The 22,992-nt window shown below is 31.9% G+C and overlaps 1 protein-coding gene and 3 long non-coding RNA genes across 4 annotated transcripts; 1 reads left to right on the forward strand and 3 right to left on the reverse strand.

Moving 5' to 3' along the window:
- Positions 1 to 371: 371 nt before the first annotated feature.
- Positions 372 to 3,261, forward strand: LOC107891287 (zinc finger protein WIP2). The gene is made up of 2 exons (XM_041100702.1): positions 372 to 1,233; positions 2,576 to 3,261. The coding sequence occupies exons 1-2, from the start codon at positions 583 to 585 to the stop codon at positions 3,017 to 3,019; spliced, it is 1,095 nt and encodes a 364-aa protein (XP_040956636.1). The 5' UTR covers positions 372 to 582; the 3' UTR covers positions 3,020 to 3,261.
- Positions 3,262 to 3,692: 431 nt separating this feature from the next.
- On the reverse strand, positions 3,693 to 6,106 carry LOC121220900 (uncharacterized). Its single transcript, XR_005918150.1, has 2 exons — positions 5,636 to 6,106; positions 3,693 to 3,956 (listed from the first exon to the last, which is right to left on the reverse strand). It is a non-coding gene; the product is annotated as an uncharacterized lncRNA (long non-coding RNA).
- Positions 6,107 to 12,927: 6,821 nt separating this feature from the next.
- Positions 12,928 to 14,182, reverse strand: LOC121220901 (uncharacterized). The gene is made up of 2 exons (XR_005918151.1): positions 13,953 to 14,182; positions 12,928 to 13,621 (listed from the first exon to the last, which is right to left on the reverse strand). It is a non-coding gene; the product is annotated as an uncharacterized lncRNA (long non-coding RNA).
- Positions 14,183 to 17,140: 2,958 nt separating this feature from the next.
- LOC121220902 (uncharacterized) lies at positions 17,141 to 18,062 on the reverse strand. The gene is made up of 2 exons (XR_005918152.1): positions 17,832 to 18,062; positions 17,141 to 17,528 (listed from the first exon to the last, which is right to left on the reverse strand). It is a non-coding gene; the product is annotated as an uncharacterized lncRNA (long non-coding RNA).
- Between the last annotated feature and the right edge of the window lie 4,930 nt (positions 18,063 to 22,992).

Raw genomic sequence — 22,992 nt, forward strand, 5'->3', positions numbered from 1 at the left:
GTTAACGAACTTGACAATGATATGTTAATTGAAAATGAAATTACTTGAATTTATTTTTAAATATCTTTTATAATATATCATTATTTCATTCGTATAAGTGTATATATACTTTTATCATTACAAAATTGAAAAAGAAGAAAGAAGATAATAGAGTTTGAACTCGTATTATCCAAGTGTCCGACAAGAATTTTAGTTACAACATCTATTTTATATAAATCTTGAATAAAACATTATAATTATAATACCAAAAAAAAGAGATTACAAATCACCATATAATTATACTCTATTAATTAGTTATAATATTAAAATTTTTTATAATCATAAAAGAGTATAATTATTACATGTTCTCCAAAGGCAGGTCGGTAGGAGCATTTGCACTATTTCTATCAATGTTAAATATTAATTCTAATTTTAATAAGCGATGCATCTATCCTCCACCGGTCACACCTTCAGGTACATCGTAGTCTCTTCGCTTCTCGCTCATCTTTTCCGTTTCGATCTAAAATCTATAGAAGCAAATCAATTAATCCCCCAAACAGTTGTTAATTTCCATTCCTTCAAACACTCTTTCTTTTTAGAATCATGGCAGACCACCCTTATTCCAGTTTCTTCTCAGGTTGGTACAAGTTCAACCCTCTTCAAAATCACCCATCTCCAAACCCACCCCCTCAACACAACCCTAATTTCTTCACCCAAAACTTGTATAACACCACCACCATCGTCATGAGAAATGACCCCACCAATACTAACTCAATTTTTCACTACCAAACTAGCTGCTCCTCATCACCTCCCTCCCCACCTGTTAGAAAAGAGTTGCCACTATTGAGCTTGACTCCCACTCCCACAAGGTGTGAGAAAGAAGAGGAGGAGCATGATGACGGTGTTGAAGACCAATATCAGGATCTGTATATTTGCAATGGGATGAGCAAAGGGAAAGAGGGAGGGGGGCTGGTTTTGAGTAGTGGTGCAGCGGAGGATGAGGATGAAGATGAAACTGCTACGGTTGCACTGCATATAGGGTTACCAAGCCCTACCGCTTCAGAGTTGGCTTCAGTTTTATCATCATCATCATCATTCTCGGAGATGAGAGACAAAGATGGGGATGAGTACCCAGTCAACACTCTCAGCAAGGGACAATATTGGATCCCTACCCCTTCTCAGATCCTTATTGGCCCTACACAGTTCTCTTGTCCTGTTTGTTGCAAGACCTTCAATAGATACAACAACATGCAAGTAAGCAATTTTCTATTACTTGAATTATTGAATGTCTCCTTCAAGTTCGCCCTCATCTCTTTCCTTTCGTCTCCTTTCTTTTTAAAAAACAAAAAAAAATTAGTACAACATAAAAATTAAATAATAAAAAAACCCCGAAAACATTCAGTCTTTTCTTGTTATGATTTCTTGCCTGCTGGGGATCTTAATATATTTTTTTCTCGTGCTTGAATTTTGAAGAAGAAATAGCAGCAGATCTTTCCAATGGGTATATTTTTTGTTGATATCTTCTGTGTTTTTTAGTTTGCCTTGTTGCGTTGTGTGGTTTGCATGGGTTATAGGATTTGTGGTTTGAATAAATTGTCTGAAGCAAACTGAGTCAGAGATGAGTTCCTTCTGTTTTGTTTATTTGATTGAACAACACAAGAAATCTTCCTCGTGTATTTGGTACTTGGAATTTTGTGCTTTAGTGGTTGGAAGGCAGTGTACAAGTCAGTTTCTTTTTGGGAACTTGGATGTTCTTAACAAAGCAACTGCTTTTCAAACTTCAGTTTATAGGAAAGCATATTACAGGCTTTGTCAAAATCCAAATACCTAGGATATATCATATATGTATTTTCTTCCCAATTTTGTACTATATATTATACAACTTTTAGAAATATTTATTACATTATTTAAAGAAAGATTAGTAAAACATTAAAAAAAATTAAGTATATAAAAGAAATTCTAACCTTGTTTTGGTGTATACAAACTAAGTGGTAATTGGATGAACCACGATCGAATTATTTTTCATTTTAGATAATTGAGAAGAGAGTTCTTATTGCTTTATATAAGGGGTCTATCAATTCGTTTGAATTTGCATTATTACCCATATCGAGTTGTTCTAAAAATAAAAAAATATATATCTAGTAGTTAATTAGCATCCAATCGGCTAACTCAGCCAACTCAATTTCGCTTCTCAACATAGCAATGTATCTCACAATTGGAGTTAAGTGAAGAATTTTGATTCTTCATGAACAAAACTTATTCCATTTTATGCGATTTTGATTTTTGCTGAAAAATTTAAAATATCATTCATATAATGGGGGAAAACACTCTTCCAAATACACCAAAAACTTATATTAGGATTCTAAACTTCAATTTGTTTTCATTAGGTGCAATTTCTGATTATTTCAGTTCAGGGGTATATTTTTCTCATTAAAATGATTTGGTCTTAAACGTTGATATAGAACATTTGTTTGGTAGTAATTTTATTTTTCTAGCAATAACTTAATTTCAGCAAATATTTATGTTATAATTAAGCTTTTTCTACACTAAAAAACAATTTTCAAGTCTGCTGCCTTTTTTGACTGAAATGTGGCAGATGCATATGTGGGGGCATGGATCTGAGTATAGGAAAGGGCCTGAATCACTGAAGGGAAGCCAACCAACAGGCATGCTGAGGCTTCCTTGCTATTGTTGTGCACCAGGGTGTAGGAACAATATTGATCACCCAAGAGCAAAACCGCTCAAAGATTTCAGAACTTTGCAAACGCATTACAAGAGGAAACATGGTATCAAGCCATTTATGTGCAGAAAATGTGGCAAGACATTTGCTGTGAGAGGCGACTGGAGAACCCATGAGAAGAACTGTGGGAAGTTGTGGTACTGCACTTGCGGCTCCGATTTCAAACACAAGAGATCTCTTAAAGACCACATTAAGGCTTTTGGGAATGGCCATGCGGCTTATGACATCACTATCAGCGGCTTGGAGGAAGATGATGACCCCGCATCTGAAGTCGAACAAGATAATGACTCCATGCAATGATGAATAATGGGGGAAATAAAATAATTAAAAGGTTAATGAAGGGGTGGCCAATTAATGCTCTACTTATAAACCTTTATTGTATATTGATGCATTAGACGATAATTATGACTTACTCTTTGAAAAGAAGGAATGGAAAATCTATGTTCTTTTAATATATAATGATGAACATAAAGGAAGCTGATCATCACTGGATAACAAAACCGGTGGGTTTATTTTATTCCAATTGTAATGTTTTTTTGCCAGATGTTCTAAATGTAGTTGATAATGAGATAGGCTTTTCATCCTGCAAACAAATAAGCTTTTTGGGGTGCATATATATGACGCCCTTTTGCTTTGGTGAGTAGAGAGGTGTTTGTCGATGGATGGAACATGTCATATGAAGAAATTCAGTATTACTTTGAAAATTCAAAGCAAATTATTAACTTTTAGCAGAGGAAGAGAGATAAAAGGGTAAAAAAAACAAACTAAAATTATGATTGTGGGAATGGGATGATTGTTCCTACAGGAAAGATAGGTATGGGACAACAATAGTACTACAACTAGTTCATATAAGATGGTAAGGATATGGGAATGGGATGTATGCTGCAGTAGAAAAGATATATAGGTATAGAGGAATAATAGTAATACAACTAATTTATACAAGATGCTAATTATAAGAGTGAGGGATCAAATAAGAAGTTTAAAGTCTTCTTCGGAGAATTTTCTTCTCATTTAAAATCAGGTTCGATCGATTTATCTACAAAAATAAATGTGACTAGGGTTACTCGTACTGAAGGGAAAGAGTAGTTGGGAATGGATCTAGTTGCAGCTTTCTTTGGAGAGAGAAAGGATTAAGCCAGGGATAGGGTGGAGTCCAAGCAGCGTCGGTAGGGGAAATCTGCAGCACACACTGATCCACCTACAGTGCATACACAGCCCCTCATCTCTGATGGATAAACTGTAGCATGAAACGACATTTCAATCAGTGATTGACCATCTCTCTCATTCTACTCTCACAAAAACAGGTCTTCAAGAATTCAGATGAATGAATGTATATGCAAATATTTGCAAGTGTCCCCAATAGCAATAATGACAAAAAAGAATATGAGAGGGGGGGGGACAAGATTTAGTGATTTTCCTTTTCTGATCTCTACAAAATAACCCCTCCAACGAAGAAACAGCACAAAGTTGGCTTAAAAATTCCTCTCTCTACTGTTCTAGATCACTCTCTAGATCCACCAACAGTATTAACTTAATACGAATATCAGATTGCAGTTCGCCTTTATTCACGTTTAATGACTCACCCTTTTGCCGGGAAGGCCAGTCCTATACCAAAAATTGACAGCTCCCTCCCCTTGGGACCATTCTTCTCCCCATTGGCCAACTAGTTTTTTTGGCTCTCTCTCTACAGATCGGTTCTTATTTACAAAGGATTATCTTTTAAGCAAATAAAGCACCTAAGCACTTGCATACGTGTTAACTCATGCATGCATGTACGTGCAGGATTTGTGAAGAATCCTCTTAATTTCAAAATCTAAAGTTTTATATTCTAACCCCCAAGATAATTCTTCAAGATCTTTGAATTTCTTTAATAAAGATAGGGGATTATATTTATAAATGTCACACACATCACATGCAATGCAACCAGCAAGCTAACAGAAGCTTATTATTATTTGTTTTGCTTTCCCTAAAAGTTCAACTCAGCCTTTACTGCTTAAAATCCCTAGGCAGCCCACTTTATTTTAATATTTATTTTGATATTTTCCCATTATCTATATTGTCTTTTCAACATCACTTTTGTAATTTATACGGCACATTTTCCCGTGAGGTTGTCGAGGAGACCAGGCATCCTACAATTACGTAATATATGTATGTATAAAATATTTTTTATATTTTGCTTGTATTCATATTCCAATACAGAAATGAGACAGCTTTGTGTCCCTTGAGCGCCAATCACAGTACAGTTTCCCCTGCAAATTCTAATTTAATAGGAGCACCAATCTCCCCCCAATATCTTAGAAAGATGTACCATGTTTTCTTATATTACTGAAGTCAGTAAAATTTTCATAATTTATAGATCTACATTTTTAAGCAGCATTATTTTGTTTAAAGTTAAAAGTGCATTAATTCGTTTGTTATCATAAAAGACATTTAATATCAATACTATTACTGAATTAAAGCACAGATATGATTATTTGATCACTACTTTAACCTAAAACAAAATCTTGAAAGGGATATAAACAAAACCAAGGTCCTTTTTCTTTTTTACAATTATTATTCTAATCTAGTGCCAGTATAAATCAGGGCGAATCATGAAAGGTGACACATGTTATTATAATTTATTAGACACCAAAGAGCTTAAATTCCCTTGCTTTCCAGTGAAATGATAAGCAAGGTACCCCATAAAATAAAACGATATGACCCTAAAAAATGTATGGACTAAATTGCAAAAAAAAAAGGGGAACTTTGAGGTAGGCCTGACCCTCAAAAGTATTTGAGGCAACTTTGCTTGAGAGGCCCAAAAAGCAAAAAGAAAAGGAAAAAAAAAAGGTAGAAATGATCATGACTCGCAATCACATTTACCTTTGAAAAAAGGCAAAATAAAATGAGATAAAATTATAAAATGGGAAAACAAACCTTAGGATAAGAGGAAGAACACCTTTGAAAAGTCCTTTTTATGGACTATACTAAAAGCTAGATATATAGGATCTCTTGTTGCCATGATCATTATCCATGACCAAATTGCTTTATTTGATCCCATATATTTTGTGGTGCTTTGGGTGTGCTGGGAGAGATTCTCCAAGTTGTAGGTAATTTGCATTAAGATAGCTATACGTTTAATTGTATACAAAGCAAGAAAAAGAAAGAAAAAGGCCTATCAAGGCTCTCCATTTCCGCTAACCAAGGTCTGAAGATCAAATGTAAGGTTAACGTTGGTTCATGCCATTCAAACCAAAATGAAAATGAAATCAGGGTTTTAACTTGAAAACAAAAAAAGTACTATTTTTATCAGATAAGTAAAGCAAAGGGTCTAATTCTAAAAAACAAAAAAATTGAAGGGTTTAGTTGCATAGAGGATCCTAGTATACCATATTTGTAATAGGTACCTCAGCGCAACAGTATTTACAACCACTACCTCACCTTCCTATATTGTGGTCGATACTTGACTTGATGGAGTCACATGACGTTGCTCAACCAACTTCCTTAGAGATAGGTGTTGCGTCCCTCTTTTCATGACACACGTATCACTCCAAGCATTACTCATGTCACATCGCAACTTATTTAAGGGTTAAAATAGCTTATAAATGACATACCAGAATTCATAGGTCCGAAAATTTTATTCTCATCTATAAATACTCAATTTTAATTTTAGAACTCACATGTTTAAAAAATTTAGTCTTATCTATAAATACTCATTTTTAATTCTAGAATATAGTAAAGGCTCATGTTTAGATTAGATCATGGGATGGATTCAAATCAAGTTGATGCAAAATTTTACTTCTATCTTTTAAGTTTGGATCTAGTTCGCCCTAAAAAGTGGTTTACAATTTTTCCCAAACTCGAATTTGGTAAAAAAAATGCTAAACTCAAGCTTAACCTAATTGTATTAAATTTTTTATATAAAAGCAAATTAAAAAATATATAATAAAGTAAATACACTAAAACATTAAATAAATATTTCTTAACAGATTGAAAATATATTAAAAATAGTCTTTTTACTTAAATAACACTAAGATAGTTCTAACTTAGCCAACAAATACCTCTAAAATAGTAGCAAAATTAACAATAAAATAAAAGTTATATAATATCCAAACAAAAACAACAAAATAATAACAATATAATAGTAAAATGGTAGCAAAACAACAACAAAATGATAGCCAATAAAAAAATTTAGGCAAATTAGGGTTGAGCAGGGCCTGGGCCAAAAAATTACCCAAGGCCTGCCTTGTTTAGAAAATGGACCTTATTTTTTTTATCTAAGCCCATATTTCAGACCTCTATTTTTGCCCAAACTCTCCCACTTTTTGGGCAAACCTTTAAACCTGGACGAGTAATCTGATTCATGATCAAGTCTACTCATATTCTACCTTTCACTCTTCACCATAATAGGTATATCAACAACCTCTCTATTAGAGTTATGTGACCCAAATTCTAAGAGATTGCTTGCAAGTCAAGTTGAATAAAATATATCTTCTTTTTAGAAGATTTAGTATTTATGAGTATAATATATTTAGCATTTATTAACATAATATATTTGACTTTGATTAGAATTAAGTTTTTTCAACCTATAAATAGATGTAGTCGAAACTCCTCTTGAAATCATTCAAATTCGACATAGCGAATTTTCTTCTCCTCTGCCCGTGGTTTTTTCCCGAAAGGGTTTCCACGTAAAAATCAGTGTGTTCTTTATTTTTATTTCTGTATTTCTTTGTGATATATTGTCATTACTAACGTTCTATTTTTAACAAATTGGTATAAGAGCTTTTGGGTTATTCATCTCGATCACTGTAATGGCGTATTTGAAGTATGAAATTCTGCTGGTGGATCGCAACACCAAATTTGTGTTATGGCAGATTAAGATGCAAGCAGTTCTTGCGCAGATGGATCTAGAGGATACCCTACTAGGGATAGATAAGATGGCTTTGACATTAACAGATGAAGAGAAGAAGCGTAAGGATCAAAAGGCGTTAACACAATTACATCTGCATTTGTCTAACGAAATTTTACAGGATATGATGAAGGAGAAGACCGCCGCTACATTATGGAAGAGGCTGGAACAAATATGTGTGTCGAAAACTCTAACCAGCAAGTTGCATATGAAGCATCGTCTTTATGCTCATCGTTTGGAGGAAGGTGCGTCTGTGCACGAACACTTAACAGTGTTTAAAGAAATTCTCTCAAACTTGGAGGCCATTGAGGTTCAGTATGATAAGGAAGATCTAGAGTTGATTCTACTTTGTTCGTTGCCTCCGTCTTATTCAACCTTTAGAGACATGATTTTATATGGCCGTGAGTCTTTCACAATTGATGAGGTTTATGATTCTTTGACCTCGTATGATAAGATGAAACATCTTGTAGTTAAAATTGACTCTAAGGGAGAGGGTCTCATTGTTCATGGGAGACATGATCGGAATGCTGATGATAATCGTGGAAGGACACAGAAACGGAATCCTCGCGGTAAATCTAAGGGTAGATCGAAGTCTTCAAATAGAGGTAAAACTTGTAACTTCTGCAAGAAGAAAGGACACATTAAATCTAAGTGCTATAAGCTACAAAACAAGATCAAAAGGGAGGCTACGAATCAAAAAGGAAAAATAACTAGAAAATTTCAGTGAAGCTAATGTTGTAGAAGACTACAACGATGGTGAACTTCTAGTCGCTTCTGTCAACAATTCTAAAGTGAGCTAGGAGTGGATCCTTGATTCGGGCCACAACTTTCACATGAGTCTCAATTGGGATTGGTTTACAACTTACAAAACAGTGTCTGAAGGTGTTGTTTTGATGGGAAATAATGTTTCATGTAAAATTGTAGGTGTTGGAACGATTAAAGTTAAGATGTTTGACGGAGTTGCCAGAACACTTAGTGACATACGACATGTTCTAGAATTGAAGATAAATTTAATTTTGTTGAGTACTCTTGATTCAAAAGGGTACAGATACATAACTGAAAGTGGGGTTTTAAATATTTCCAAATGTTCCCTCGTTGTAATGAAAGGGCAGAGAAAGAATGCCAAGTTATATGTTTTTCAGGGTTCTATTGTTACTAGTGATGCAGCTGTCGCTTCCTCTTCCTTGTCAGATGATGATATTACTAAACTTTGGCATATACGCCTAGGTCATATGAGTGAGAATGGCATGAAAGAATTGAACACAAGAGGACTTCTTGATGGGCAAGGAATTTGCAAACTAAAGTTCTGTGAGCATTGTATTTTTGGGAAGAAAAAGAGAGTTCGATTCACTAGAGAAATCTATAACACGAAAGAAACGTTGAAGTATATTCATTCTGATCTGTGGGGGCCATCTAGAGTGTTTTCGAGAGGTGGAGCTAATTATATGCTAACTTTTATTGATGATTTTTCCAGAAAAGTTTATGTTCCTGAAGCAGAAAAGTGATGTGTTTTCCATGTTTAAGTCTTAGAAAACTATGATTAAAAATTAGATGGGAAAATAAATAAAATACCTTCGCACAGTCAATGACTTAGAGTTCTATTCTGATGAGTTCAATAAACTATATAAGTCAGTAGGGATCGTGAGACACTTGACAGTTCGTCGTACTCCACAGCAAAACGGTGTTGCAGAACGAATGAATAAAATGATCATGGAGAAGGTTCGATGTATGTTGTCAAATTCTAACTTACCAAAGTTGTTTTAGGCCGAAGCAGCCTCTACTGTATTTTTTTGATTAATCGATCTTCATCCATTGCCATTGAGAAAAAGGCTCCACAAGAGGTATCATCTGGTAATCCTGCTGACTATTTTGATTTAAAGATCTTTGGGTGTCCTGCGTATGCTCATGTTGATAATGGAAAATTAGAACCGAGATCCATTAAATGTGTTTTTCTTGGTTATAAAGCTGGTGTAAAAGGGTATAAGTTATGGTGTCCTGAAAATAGAACAGTTGTGATTAGCAGAGATGTTGTTTTTTATGAAACTGCTATGCTACCTAACTTATCTCTTAAAGACTCTTCCAATAAAGAAAATCAAAAGCAGGTGAAGCATCAGATTAATCCAGAATTTACAACAGAGTCGGCTCCTCAAGCAAGTACAAAAATTTAGAATAGAGTTGCTTCTTTACCACAATACTCTAACGCTAAAAACAGAACTAGAAGAGAAATTAAACCTCCAAAGAAGTATGCCGAGGCTGATCTAGTTTCTTATGCTTTAAATGTGGCTGAAGATATAGATGCAAACCAAGAACCATCTAATTATTCTGAGGCAGTTAGCTGTGAAAACTCAGAAAAGTGAATGTTTGCTATGCAAGAAGAGATGAAATCACTCGACAAAAACAGAACATGGGATCTTGTGAAACTTCTTAAAGGTGAAAAAGTTATTCGTTGTAAATGGATGTTTAAAAAGAAAGAAAGGACTCTAGGAGTTGAAGAACCCAGATATAAAGCAAAGCTTGTTGCAAAGGGTTACAGTCAAATTCCAGGAGTGGACTTCATGGATGTGTTCTCCCCAGTTGTGAAGTATAGTTCGATTCGAGTTTTGCTTGGTATTGTGGCCATACATGATTTGGAGCTTGAGCAGTTAGATGTAAAAACTGCATTTTTGCATGGAGAACTTGATGAGGATATTTACATGCAACAACCAGAGGGTTTTACAGTCTCAGAAAAAGTGGACTATGTTTGCTTGTTGAAAAAGTCAATTTACGGTTTGAAATAGTCACCAAGACAGTGGTACAAGAGGTTTGATTCCTTTATGACTTCTCATGATTTCAAAAGAAGTAGTTTTGACAATTGTGGTTACTTTAAAAAAATAGTGATAGTTCTTCTGTGTATCTACTCCTTTATGTTGATGACATGTTGATAGCAACAAAAGATAAAGGAGAGATAAGAAAGGTCAAAGCCCAACTAAGTGAAGAATTTGAGATGAAAGATTTGGGACCAGCAAAGAAGATACTTGGTATTGGGATTCTCAGAGATAGAAAAGCAAGTAAATTGTACATAAGTCAGAAGGGGTACATTGAGAAAGTTCTTTGCAGGTTCAATATGTAGAGTGCTAAACCCACTTAGTACTTATTTAGCAGCTCATTTTAGACTTTCATCGGCTTTGTCTCCAAAATCAGATGATGAGATTGAGTACATGTCACATGGTCCATACTCTAGTGCAGTGAGATCTCTCATGTATGTATGGTTTGTTTACGTCTAGATTTATCATATGCAGTAGTGCAGTTAGCAGATACATGGCGAATCCCGGTAAAGAACATTGGAAAGCAGTTCAATGGATTTTAAGATGCTTGTGAGGTATTACTAATGTTTGCTTACAGTTTGGAAGAACTAGAGATGGAGTCATTGGGTATGTTAATACTGATTTTGATGGAGACCTTGATAGAAGAAGATCTCTCACAGGTTATGTCTTTACAATCAGAGGTTGTGCAATTAGTTGGAAAGCCATTTTGCAAACTACAGTCACTTTGTCTACCACTGAAGCTAAGTACATGGCGATTACTGAGGCTTGTAAAGAAGCTATTTGGTTGAAGGGACTATTTAGTGAACTCAATGAAGATCTTCAAATCAGTACAGTATTTTGTGACAGACAGAATGTCATTTTCCTTACAAAAGATCAAATGTTTCATGAGAGAACAAAACACATTGATGTTCGGTATCATTTTGTTCGTGATATTATTGCTCGTGGTGATATTGTTGTGAGCAAAATTAGTACTCATGAAAATCCTGCAGATATGATGACTAAGTCACTTCCTATAACCAAGTTTGAACATTGCTTAGACTTGGTTGGTGTTCATTGTTGAAGTTAAACCCTTAAGGGGTTTTATGGAAGAGGTGAAAAATTTGTTCGTTTAAAATTTGTGTCAAGGTGGAGATTGTTAGAGTTGTGTGACCCAAATTCTAAGAGATTGCTTGCAGGTCAAGTTAAACAAAATATATCTTCTTTTTAGAAGATTTAATATTTATGAGTATAATATACTTAGCATTTATTAACATAATATATTTGACTCTGATTAGAATTAAGTTTTTTCAACCTATAAATAAATGTAGCCGAAACTCCTCTTGAAATCATTCGAATTTGACATAGTGAATTTTCTTCTCCTCTGCCCGTGGTTTTTTTCCAAAAGGGTTTTTACGTAAAAATCTGTGTTTTTTATTTTTATTTCTATTTTTCTTTGCGATATATTGTCATTACCGACGTTCTATTTTTAACACTCTCTTTAGACAATTCTTTGCACATTCTCTTTCGTACATGAACCGTCATTTAAATTCTTTAACTCATTTGAACCTCAACAATTTGATGCGGTGACTATGAATTACATGACTTTTATCCTAGCTATTTCTGTTTTTTTTTTTGGTAGTATAGAGGATAGAAAAGAGTGTGGAAGACATGACGCTTTCAAATGAGAATACTCTAACATCGCTTTCAAATGAGAATATTCCACCATCCTAGCTTAAGATTTAACCATCAAGTATAGAAAATTTTCATCCTCACTTTTTTTTCATCCTTTGTACCAATTATAGCCTAAATTTCAGCTGAATTTTGATTAGTGAGTGTCATATGAAACGTAGGGAAACACGTCATTTACATAGGGTGAAAAACGGAGATGTTTGCAGCTTCTCGAAATGGAAAATTTCCTAGTATTACATTTTTATTGAACAAATCAGCTGTATTGGTATTATATATTTGTTGAAATTCATTATGAAAATTTTACTTTAAATTCTGTTCAGATTCGTAATTTAATCTTCTATTATTATTATTATTATTTATTTTAAGCTTAAATATATACCTTTTAATTTTTAAACTAGAATATAAAATAGTCTGAAAATTGTCCCCAAATGATTTAAAGACCACTTAAGTCATCCCAACATGCATTCTTTAAAAACATGTTTCCGAAAAGCTTTAAGGATGATTATGAAAAATTGTCCTCATAGTTAAGGACGTTTTTGGTCCCCAAAACTTTAAGGACGACTATTGTCCCCTAATTCATGAAATATTCAAAAATAATTAGGGACGAGTTTCATCCTCAAAATTTTGGAGACGAATATCGTCACAAAATTTATAACAAACATCAATAGTTATCTTTAATGAGGTTTTTGTCTTTAAATCTCTAAATGAACCTTCTTTAAAGTCACATTTCGTCCCAAAATATTAATTTTTATTTATTAATGTATTATTATAAATTTAAATCGAATTAAAATTAAAGCAATAAACATAAGATAAAATCAATAAAATATACAATTTATATTCTACTAAAATTTAATGTAATACTGGAACTGTCCTCTGGATTGTGTCTTCAATTTACAACGGAAGTCCAAAATTATAACAAAACAAAACATTCAAAAATGTCAAGTAAAATTTGCAGATGTTTTGGAAGTCACTCTCAAACAGTGCTAGCTTTAGTTATAGCCAGCCAGACCTCCATGCACCAAGATTATATAAATCACTTACATAAGTAACTTATGTTAACTACAATATAAAACATCTGTCTACCAAATCATTCAAAGGATGCTTTCCCAACTCTTCGTTTCACATCAATCAAAGTTCTTTGCCAAATATGTAGGAAGTAATGAATTACCTTGAACAAAGGGCAAGGTGCCTCAAATATTCATTGCTAAGACAAACTTATTGATTCCTCAATTAAAGGAGGCATCAATAGCTTCTTTATAGATGTTTTCATCCATTGCAGCCATCCTGGCTTTGAGAAGTTCCTAAAATGTGTCCAACAACTAAACTTAATCTCACAGACATAAACCAGAAGAAATAAGATCTAACAGATTAAATATACAGAAATTTGTGAACCTAGAATTCTTTTTTCCTTCCCTAGTAGATGGTAGAGTACCTCCATGGCTTGTCTTCCACTCATCGGCGATCTTCACAAGGATGACAACTAACGATATATGTTTCTGAGCAACAAGATCCTACATGTTCAGGTCAATAGCTTCAGCAAACCTATTATATGTAAATGCCAGTTAGAACTCCAATTGAGGAAAACAAGAGATATAAGCTTAGAGTTGAGAAAATACTCATATTTTCCAAGAGCACAATAGAGGTAAAAACATTAAGAAAACCAGTTTACTATCAACTTAGCACTTGTAGCATCAACGTTAAGAAACAATCAGGTTGCATGATCAAATTAAAGGTTACAAAATTAGCATAAGCTAATAAGACACCTTTGGACATCTAACAAACGAAAATATATATGGCTTCACATAATTAATCACCAAAAACTATCATAACTCCTAAAAAAATTCTACAAATATAAAAACATGCCATGCCATACCAACTGAATTGCTGCTCGGCCAAATCAGAATCACCAAATAAGGTAGAACCCCACAACAAAATTCCAAAAATTTCTGTACCCACCATCATTCCATAAGGACCTCCACTTGAAAAAAATCTTCAAACATCCATCTATACCACTTATAGTAATCTTATGATTTATATTTATTTTTCCATTTCTAAACTGTGAAGTTGAAGTTGGTCTGAATGTTGGAATTCCTTTTAAATGAAAAGAAGGTTGTGGATGGGCTAAATGAAAGTAGGCCGCAAGCTTTATCAATCGAATTGGACCTCTATCATGACTGTCCACCTCACTCCAACTGTATTACAGATGTTATACATTTCTTCAATGGCTTATGCTGGGTTGTAAAAATAGAAAAAAAAATGGTAAACTATCTATTAGTCGCTAAACTTTTAATGTGTTTCTATTTTGGTCACCAGATCATGAAAATTTTCAATTTAATCACCAACCTTGAAGAAACTGATTTCTAGCCTTTGTACTGTTAATTATTTAACGCGTTATGATATGGCATTTCGTTTAAATTTCTTGAAAACGGATTAAAGTTTGTTCTCAAGATCAGAGTTCTCTCTCACTCTTTTAATTTGATCTCCCATCTTGAAGAAGATGAGAATTTTTTTTTTTTTTTACTTTGCCTTATTCATCAACAAGAGAAGCCGTCTAAGTTCTTGAAAAATGGTGATGCAAGGATGGTGAAGATGGTAATTGGTTCCCACCAAGTCTATGGTTGTGGAGAAATAGTTTGAAGAGCTCTAAATTTAAAAGGAGAAGAAAAAGGAAGTAGAGAAAAAAAAAAAGGAAAAGGAAATCGGAAAGAAAGAAAGAAAGAAAGAAAAAGGAATAAAAGTACAAAAATAATATAGTGGTGGAAAATCAAATATTAAAATAAAAGGTTATGTCTTGAGATTTTAACGGGTGACACCTGAATGCTTAAATTACAATTTTTTTATTTTAAGTAATTAAAATAAAATTTTTTTATAGTTAGGTGAGTACCTATATTGTTTACTTTTTTTTTATGTAAGTAGTAATAAAAGTAAGATAGTACTACGTAGATAATGACATGTTAGATTATGACACGTTCAATCTTAACTTGAATAGAGCAACGATTAAGTTTTTGTTAGACATTTGTTTGACACCGGTTCAACCTTTGTTATCCTTATCCTTACCCCCAATATTGAGTTAAAAATTTATGACACATTCACGATGTAAGTAACAAGTAGAATTATGTAACAAATATATTTTAAAATTTTGATATAAATAGCAAATGATGCTTTGGCTAAATGATAAAGTATAAATGTTGAAAACTATAAAAGGCTTAAGTTCAAATCTTGTTATTTTGTGCATGTATTTTTCTAAATAAAAGATATAAAAGGATAAAAAATCTTTAAAATAATACAATTTACTTAGTAAAGTTAAAGTACTTTTATTATTACACAACGAAACTAAAGCGAGTTGATGTCAAGTTAACTCATGCACCAACTCAATCAAATATTGTATCTATACAATATAGATTAGTCGCATGTGAAAATTTAATAATCATTAATAAAAAATTAATTGTTCCTTTCTTATACTTCACTTGCCTCTTTTTGATAATTTGATTCCGGCTCAATCATTTGCCCAATTAGATATAAAAATGAATTTAAAAATATAAAACTTAATGTAAATATTTTCATTTATAGTTATGAACATAATTATATAAAGCTAGACTATTTATAATAAGTTTTAATTGTAAAAAAAATTATTTTTTAATTATTTGATCTAATGTTAATGTAGCAATTCCAAAAATCTTATTTAAAGGGTGATATGTGTTTTATTTAAAGTGTTATAAAAAAAATTTAAGCATATTAAAAAAATTGGACTTATGGTAATATTTAAAATATTTTACTAGTGGATGAAATACTAAGATTTTTAATACATTATTTTACTTCCCGGGAAGAACTACTTCCATTCATATTTGAATGCCATTAACCTTCCTATATATTCACCAAATGGAAAGAAGAACTTTAACAAGTATACATCAATACATCAATACATGAATTATGAATAGTTTTATTTATTATAAATCCAACAATCAATACAAACGAATGGTATTTTCAATATGATCCATAAATGTAGTCACCCTCAAAACAATGAAACAACGCGTAAATTGCTTCAGAACATCAATGCTTGTTAAAAACAAGAAGAGAAATGATAACAGAGAATGCAACCACCATCCCTGAAGCCGGCAAAGAGAAGGCGGCTCCAGTGTCCATGGAGGGGGCAGGTGCCATGGCACCGCCCTGGGCTGAAACTGATGCAGCTATCGATAGGACCAATGCAACGAAACTGGCGATGATGGGGTTGGAGATGCACGCTTGAGCCATAACTGTGAAGTACTACAATAACGTCGGGAAATAAAATGAACCTGTCCAAGAATTGAAACCCTGATATTGAAAATGGCGAGACAAGAAGTCAGGTTTGTATGTTTATATAGGTAGATCATACATGTAAACATGTGGTGTGGACCTTGCAATGAATTGGAACAGCTTTGAACAGCTCGTATGGGTTGGTGTTGGATGGGTCCACACGTTGCCAATGTTTGGCTCTTCTTTCAAAGGTTTGAATCTTTTAGTAATCAATGTTCTCATGTAAGAAACGTAAGAATGGGAAAGCTTAGCCAACCCCCTTCCCCATGCGCAATTTTATATTCCATATACAAAGTTGTATATGGTCAAAGCAAATATAATATCATTAAAAAATAAATCCAAATTTAAAAAAGAAAAAGAGAGTAAATATAACAACTATATCTTTTAAGAGATATATAACTAATATTTCAAAAATCTATATATTTGATACTTTTTTAGTGTTGATAAATCCTAAAATAAAATAAAATAAAATAAAGGGATCGATGATGGATTCTAAACCTTACTTCAAATTACTTTAAAATATAATTATGATTGAATTCATTAGCCATTTCAAAGAAAAAAATGCCAGGACTTAGAAAATGTCCATGTAACAGCATACGAGTAGAATTAGTTCATTTATGGAACACTAGAATGTAATAGTCCCTGATTCCATAAAGGAATCACATAAAATTCTCCACCATTCATTTATTTATTTAAAAAAACTGGTTTAGTTTAGTATTTAAAATTTTGATCTTTTGAAAAAAAAAATAAATTTATTTGGGATTATTGACAAATATATATATATATATTGTAAGAGCCCATTTTCGCTTGAGCCCGCAAACCAAAAATAAACTCAATTTTATAAATAAAAATAAAGCCAAATTTTAAAATGTCCACAATCCATTACAGCAGGCCTAATAGGGCCGAAATCAGTCCAAATCACTACCCACACATTAACTAAATCCAAACCCGTTACAAACCCAAACCCACTAGCCTAAAAAAAAACCTTTGGCCCACTGAGCCCGAAATGCAAACAGGAGCAAGGAACCCTAACAACTTTCGGTTTCCAACGCCGCAGCAGAAGCACCTCTTCACGCTCCCTCCGCACGTGACGAGACTCCGTACGCGCGCACCCTCGTCTCCGTACACGCCATGTCCCCGCCGTACGCCAGGCCTGCAAACAGAATGAAAACAACGTAGCAAAGAGAAACCAATGGGGGGTTTTTTATTTTATTTTTGTTTTTTTATTCGATTTTTCGGGTTCTTTGTCGAATACAGTTATAAGAACTGGAAAAACGCTTGTAAAGGGACATTCGATACTCATTGCGAATACAAAAAAAAAATCAAAGAAAAAAGGTGATTCCCTAATTTCTTTTCTCCTGTTTTGGCTATTCAGTTTTCTTTTTTTTTTCTTTTCTGCGTTCAATCGTTAGATTTTTAGGTGAGAAAGTGATAAAGAAAAAGAGTGAAAGCATACCTGGCGATAGGATTTCGGCCTCCTCCGTCGTCATTGGAGAGCATATCGGAATCGGAGACTATTCGCAGGCCTTTGGTACGCAGAACGGCGCAGAGTCTTCCTTAGTTTAGGTTTTTTTTACTAAAATGATAGGTGTGTTTAGGGTTATTTTAGTTTAAAGCGCATGAATCAAAACGTCGTCGTTCAGAGCCAATACAATGGCATTGAAACGGTGTCGTTTCGAAGACCCGATCCGAACGATGACCCGATCCGGGAAGGATCCGCGCACTATGGATCGTTTGGTTTATTTATACACCAAGCCCCTCTTAGTTTTGATTAGTTTCAATTTGGTTACTTTTGTTTTTTTAAAATTTATACTGCGTATTTAACTTTGTTTGCATGTCGATCCAAGGTTAAGCGATACCGTTTTACACTTGATTGCTATTATTCTATTGTTTGCGTGAAATTGCTGATTGAGTCTCTTAAGGTTGAAAAAGATTTCATTTTAGTACGAATTTAGTTTTTTTAATTCAATAATATTTGTAAACGCAAATTAATCATACTTACATATATTATAAAACTTAACACTATATTTAATTTCAATAGTATTTAAATTTATTATAGTTTAAAATATAATAAATTATTATTTTAACTTGTATTTTATGTTTTAAATTCATTATGCAGTAATATTTGGAGTTTATTGTATTTTTAATTTTGTTTTTTTTATTATTCTAATTTTATTTAAGCTTTGATTTAAAATTCATTAATTATTGTTTTCAATTATAAAAAGTCTTCACATATTAAATTTTGATTTCAAAAGTTTTTTAATAAATCAACTTCTATATTCATTATTTTTAATATTATTTTAATATTTAGCTTACTATTATTTTTGAATTTGCTTTTAATATATTTTTAGAAATAATACATAAATTCCTTCAAATTATTATTTTTAATATGTTTTAAATTCATTAAATATTATTTTAAATTTTTTTATTATACTTTTATTTTTCAATTTGATATATTATTATAAATTTCATCATTTATTAATACACATTGTAGTAGATTAGACATACTTTATATATTTAGATGTTGTATAACGTGAGTAACATTATTGTTGCTATTTTATTTGTATTTATTTATTGCTTATTTAGCTACATCTTAGTATAAGTTTGAATTACCATTTATCGTTTTACATTACATATTTCTTTTAAAATTTTGCACCTTTATCATACTATTTCATATTAAAAAGGCCTAGCATGTATAATCCTCGAGAGAATTGAGCCCTAATGTATTGGGTTCCAATTTTCCTTGTTTAAATCTAAATAATCAAAAGTTTTCTTTAATCAAAATACATAAAACCCACTCTCGGGAATTCGATAAGTCGTGTCCTAATGTATTGGATGTGACGTGTCATTTTCTCGAAATGAGGATTTTTAAAAAAAATAATAAGGTCAATATTCAATGCTTGGAACTTTGAGAAATCATGCCCTAATGTATTGGGTTTCGATTTTTCATCGGACTTAAAGCAATTGAATATCCTTTTAAACCTCACCACACAAGTTTTGAAAATCAAAAGACAAACTTATTCGCGAGGACCAAAAATGTCGTGCCCTAATGCATTGGGTGTGTCATTTTACTACTCTAAGATAAGGAGGTCTCTGGTATTCGCATCGATTTATCCATGCATCTTTTATAAAATTAACACTAATAAGAAAGGGGAAGGATCATATTTTAAAAGCTTTTCAAAGTTTCAACACTAAGACGTAAAATGATCAATTCGGTACCAATTTTGGGCGCACGAGGGTGCTAACCCTTCCTCGTGCGTAACCGACTCCTGAACCTGTTTCTCTCAAAATTCGCGGACCTAAAATTATTTTCTAGGTGATCTGATCACACCTTAATAAAAAAAGATCGGTGGCGACTCCCATTTTATTTTCGATCCATGTTTTTTTCAAATTTAAAAATAGTTTCGACATATATATATTATGGGATAATACTTGATGCATTATGCCTTATGCATCATTAATACACCACAATTCGTCACATTATTAATGAATAAAATATTAGAAAAAACTAAAATGTTTAATATATATTTAAAAATTTAATTGAAATTAATTATAACACTTTCAAAGAATACTAATTTGCCCTCATCACATGTATATATGATAGAATGTTATTTGTTTAAATAACTCATCAATTTACAAATTTCTCAAAATCTATAATCATGAGTTTGAAATAGTATAATAAAATCATAACTTTAAATTTATTCTTCCAATAAAATTGAATTGCACCATTAAGAACAACAAAAAGAACCGTCTTTGTTGGATATAGGTTTTTCTCAAGATTTTTACAACCCCAAATTAAAAGTTATTGTTATTAGGAGATGAATATGAAAAATTATAATTGATTTTAATTATATTTAAATAATTTTTAATTATTTACTAAAATGCCTTCAATTTTCTAATATTTTGGCATAAGGTTCATGCACTTACCGTGCATCAAATATTATTCCATATTTTATTGTACTAATGTATGTTTGATAAACTGAAAATTAAAGTATTAAATTTTTACTTCTAAATTTTACAAGTGTTGAATTTATATTAGAAAATTGTTTGGTAAATTTGTAAATACAAGTATAGAATATAATTATGTTTTTTTATAAAAGTAAATATTGATTTTGAAAAGAATATTTATTTTTAATTTTCATCTTATTAGTATATATTTTTATATTATTTTAGATAGTTTTGGATGAAAAATAAATATGGTAATTTGAATATCTCACTTTTTTTAAAAAAAATTAAAAAAATGGATAATTTATTTCCAAATTTTAATAAAACAAAACCAACTTAATAATTTCTACATTAAGTGGTAAGTAGTTACCGACCTACTTATCTTATTCAACACTTTTTTATTAAAAAAATTATATAAAGTAAAAGATTAAAATAATTATCAAACACATTTAAAATATTAAATGTTAGAAAATTTCCATTTTCAATGGTTTATCAAACACGAGTTAAATTTATGACCATTATTTTTTGTGTTTGTCATTCCCATCGAAATGACCATCTCTCAAGAAAGTGAAACAATTCAATTTTTTATCATCAATAGAGATATTCATGGAGGGGCCTATGTATGATATTAACAAATTTTAGGCTTTCCCAAGTTCAACCTGTTTCAAAATATGAACCTAAAATTTTATCCAAACCAGTCCATATTTGTAAATTTATTTTAATTTAATATTTAATAATTTTATATAATTTTGTATTTGGTACACTGACAATGCACTTTTTTAACTCCAGAAGTAAAGTTATAAATTTGTCATGTGTCCTATTTCTCTTATATATTTAATATTTCTCTCTTCTTTTAATTTTTTTAATATGTCCTATATACACTTGTTATCAACCCAACTTTGCTTGTGGAAATATTTTTCCTAATTTTATATATAATCATCTTTAATTTTTTAATGTTTACCTTATATATTACTATAGATGTAATTTTTATGTGTTATAAATTACATAAGATATATACAAATAATATACTATAAAACATTACAAACTTGAAAAAAAGAGACCATATCAGGCTCGGACCTTGAATATTCAAGCTTAAGCTTAATCCAAATTTTAAATAGACTTAATTTTTTGCCGAAACCCATTTTTTTGAGTCTAATATTTTTACTCAAATCTTTCTAATTACGGGTACATATAAAGAATTTTTAATTGTTAAAAAACTCAACTAGAATAACAATAATTAAAATATTTTGGTTTAATGATAGAACGGGGAGGGTTTGGTGTTTTGGCCTAATAATTTGAGATATTATTTAATTGATAAAAGTAATTGGTGTTTTGGAATTTAAAACTGTTGTATAGCAGGAAAAGAGAAAGAAAATAAGTTTGTTTTCAAGGCATTTAACAAGTAAATGTACATATGATATGAATAACTTTTATTTACCATAAATCGAAGCAAAGAATACAAAATAATGGTTTTCAATACGATCCATGTGTAGTAGAATAAATAAAACAAAACTTCAATGCTTCAAAAGAGCAAGACACGAAGTGATAAGAGAGAATGCAACGACCACCGCTGAAACAGGCAAAGAGAAAGACGCTCCAGTGTCCATCGACGGGGCCGGCGCCATGGCACCACCCTGGGCTGACACAGTCACAAATATCGAAAGGACAAAGACAACAAAAATGGAGATGCAGACTTGTGCCATAATGAATGTCAAGTAGTACAAACTTTGGAAAGGAAAGGAAAGGAAAGTGAAACCCTGTGGAAGAACTGAAGTCCGAACAGTGAAGATGATAGGAGGTTGGAGTGTTTTATATAGGGCAGGGTATATGTGGACCTTACAATGAAGTGGAACAGCTTTGAACAGCTCAAATTGAAGTATGGGTTGGTGTTGGATTGGTCCACAGCACGCGTTGCGAAAGTTGGCTGTTCTTTCAAGTTGTTGAAGCTCTGGTCGGTTTAGCAATGGCCAATTTGGCACGTTCTCTTGTAAGAAACTTTCAAAAATGAGAAAGTTTGGCCAACCACTCTCCCCTCTGCCGTGTGCCACCTAAGATTCGCCAACGTAATTAAAAATCGGTTGGAGCTCAAACTGGTTAGATTTTTTATAATCGAATAGATGAATTCCTTGATTACTGTATTAAAAAAAGTAATTTAAACATAATATCGAATAACTGTTAATCAAATATTTAATAAAAGTACGTGTTCAAATATTCAATAAAAATATGTATTTTTATCAAATTAGATCAATTTTAATATATATTTAAGGGGTTAAATCTCATCATCTTTAATTACTTTTTCATAAAAATAGTTTTAAAACCTATTTTTCAATGTTTTCTTTTTCATTTTAATAGATTTTTTATCAGTTTAATAGGTTCTTAAATAGATTTAATAGATTATTAGTTGAATGATATATTTTAAATTGGAGAAAATTATAAAAAAAAATTCAATTTTATTTTTTCAATAACGAAATTGGAGAAATAATTAAATAAATAAAAAATTCAAGTAAAAATATATTTACACGTGATTAAAAATTTTTCCACCTCACTATTAGCCTCCAATATTCCAACTCATATTTCCTTCATTCTTCCTCAATTTTTGCCTATGCTTCTTTAATGCACTGTTTTTTTCTTTCAGTTTTAGAAACCTAGACAAATGTGTTCTTGGTCTAGGA

Source organism: Gossypium hirsutum, chromosome D09 (genome assembly GCF_007990345.1).
Source record: "Gossypium hirsutum isolate 1008001.06 chromosome D09, Gossypium_hirsutum_v2.1, whole genome shotgun sequence".
NCBI classification, from domain to species: Eukaryota; Viridiplantae; Streptophyta; class Magnoliopsida; order Malvales; family Malvaceae; genus Gossypium; species Gossypium hirsutum.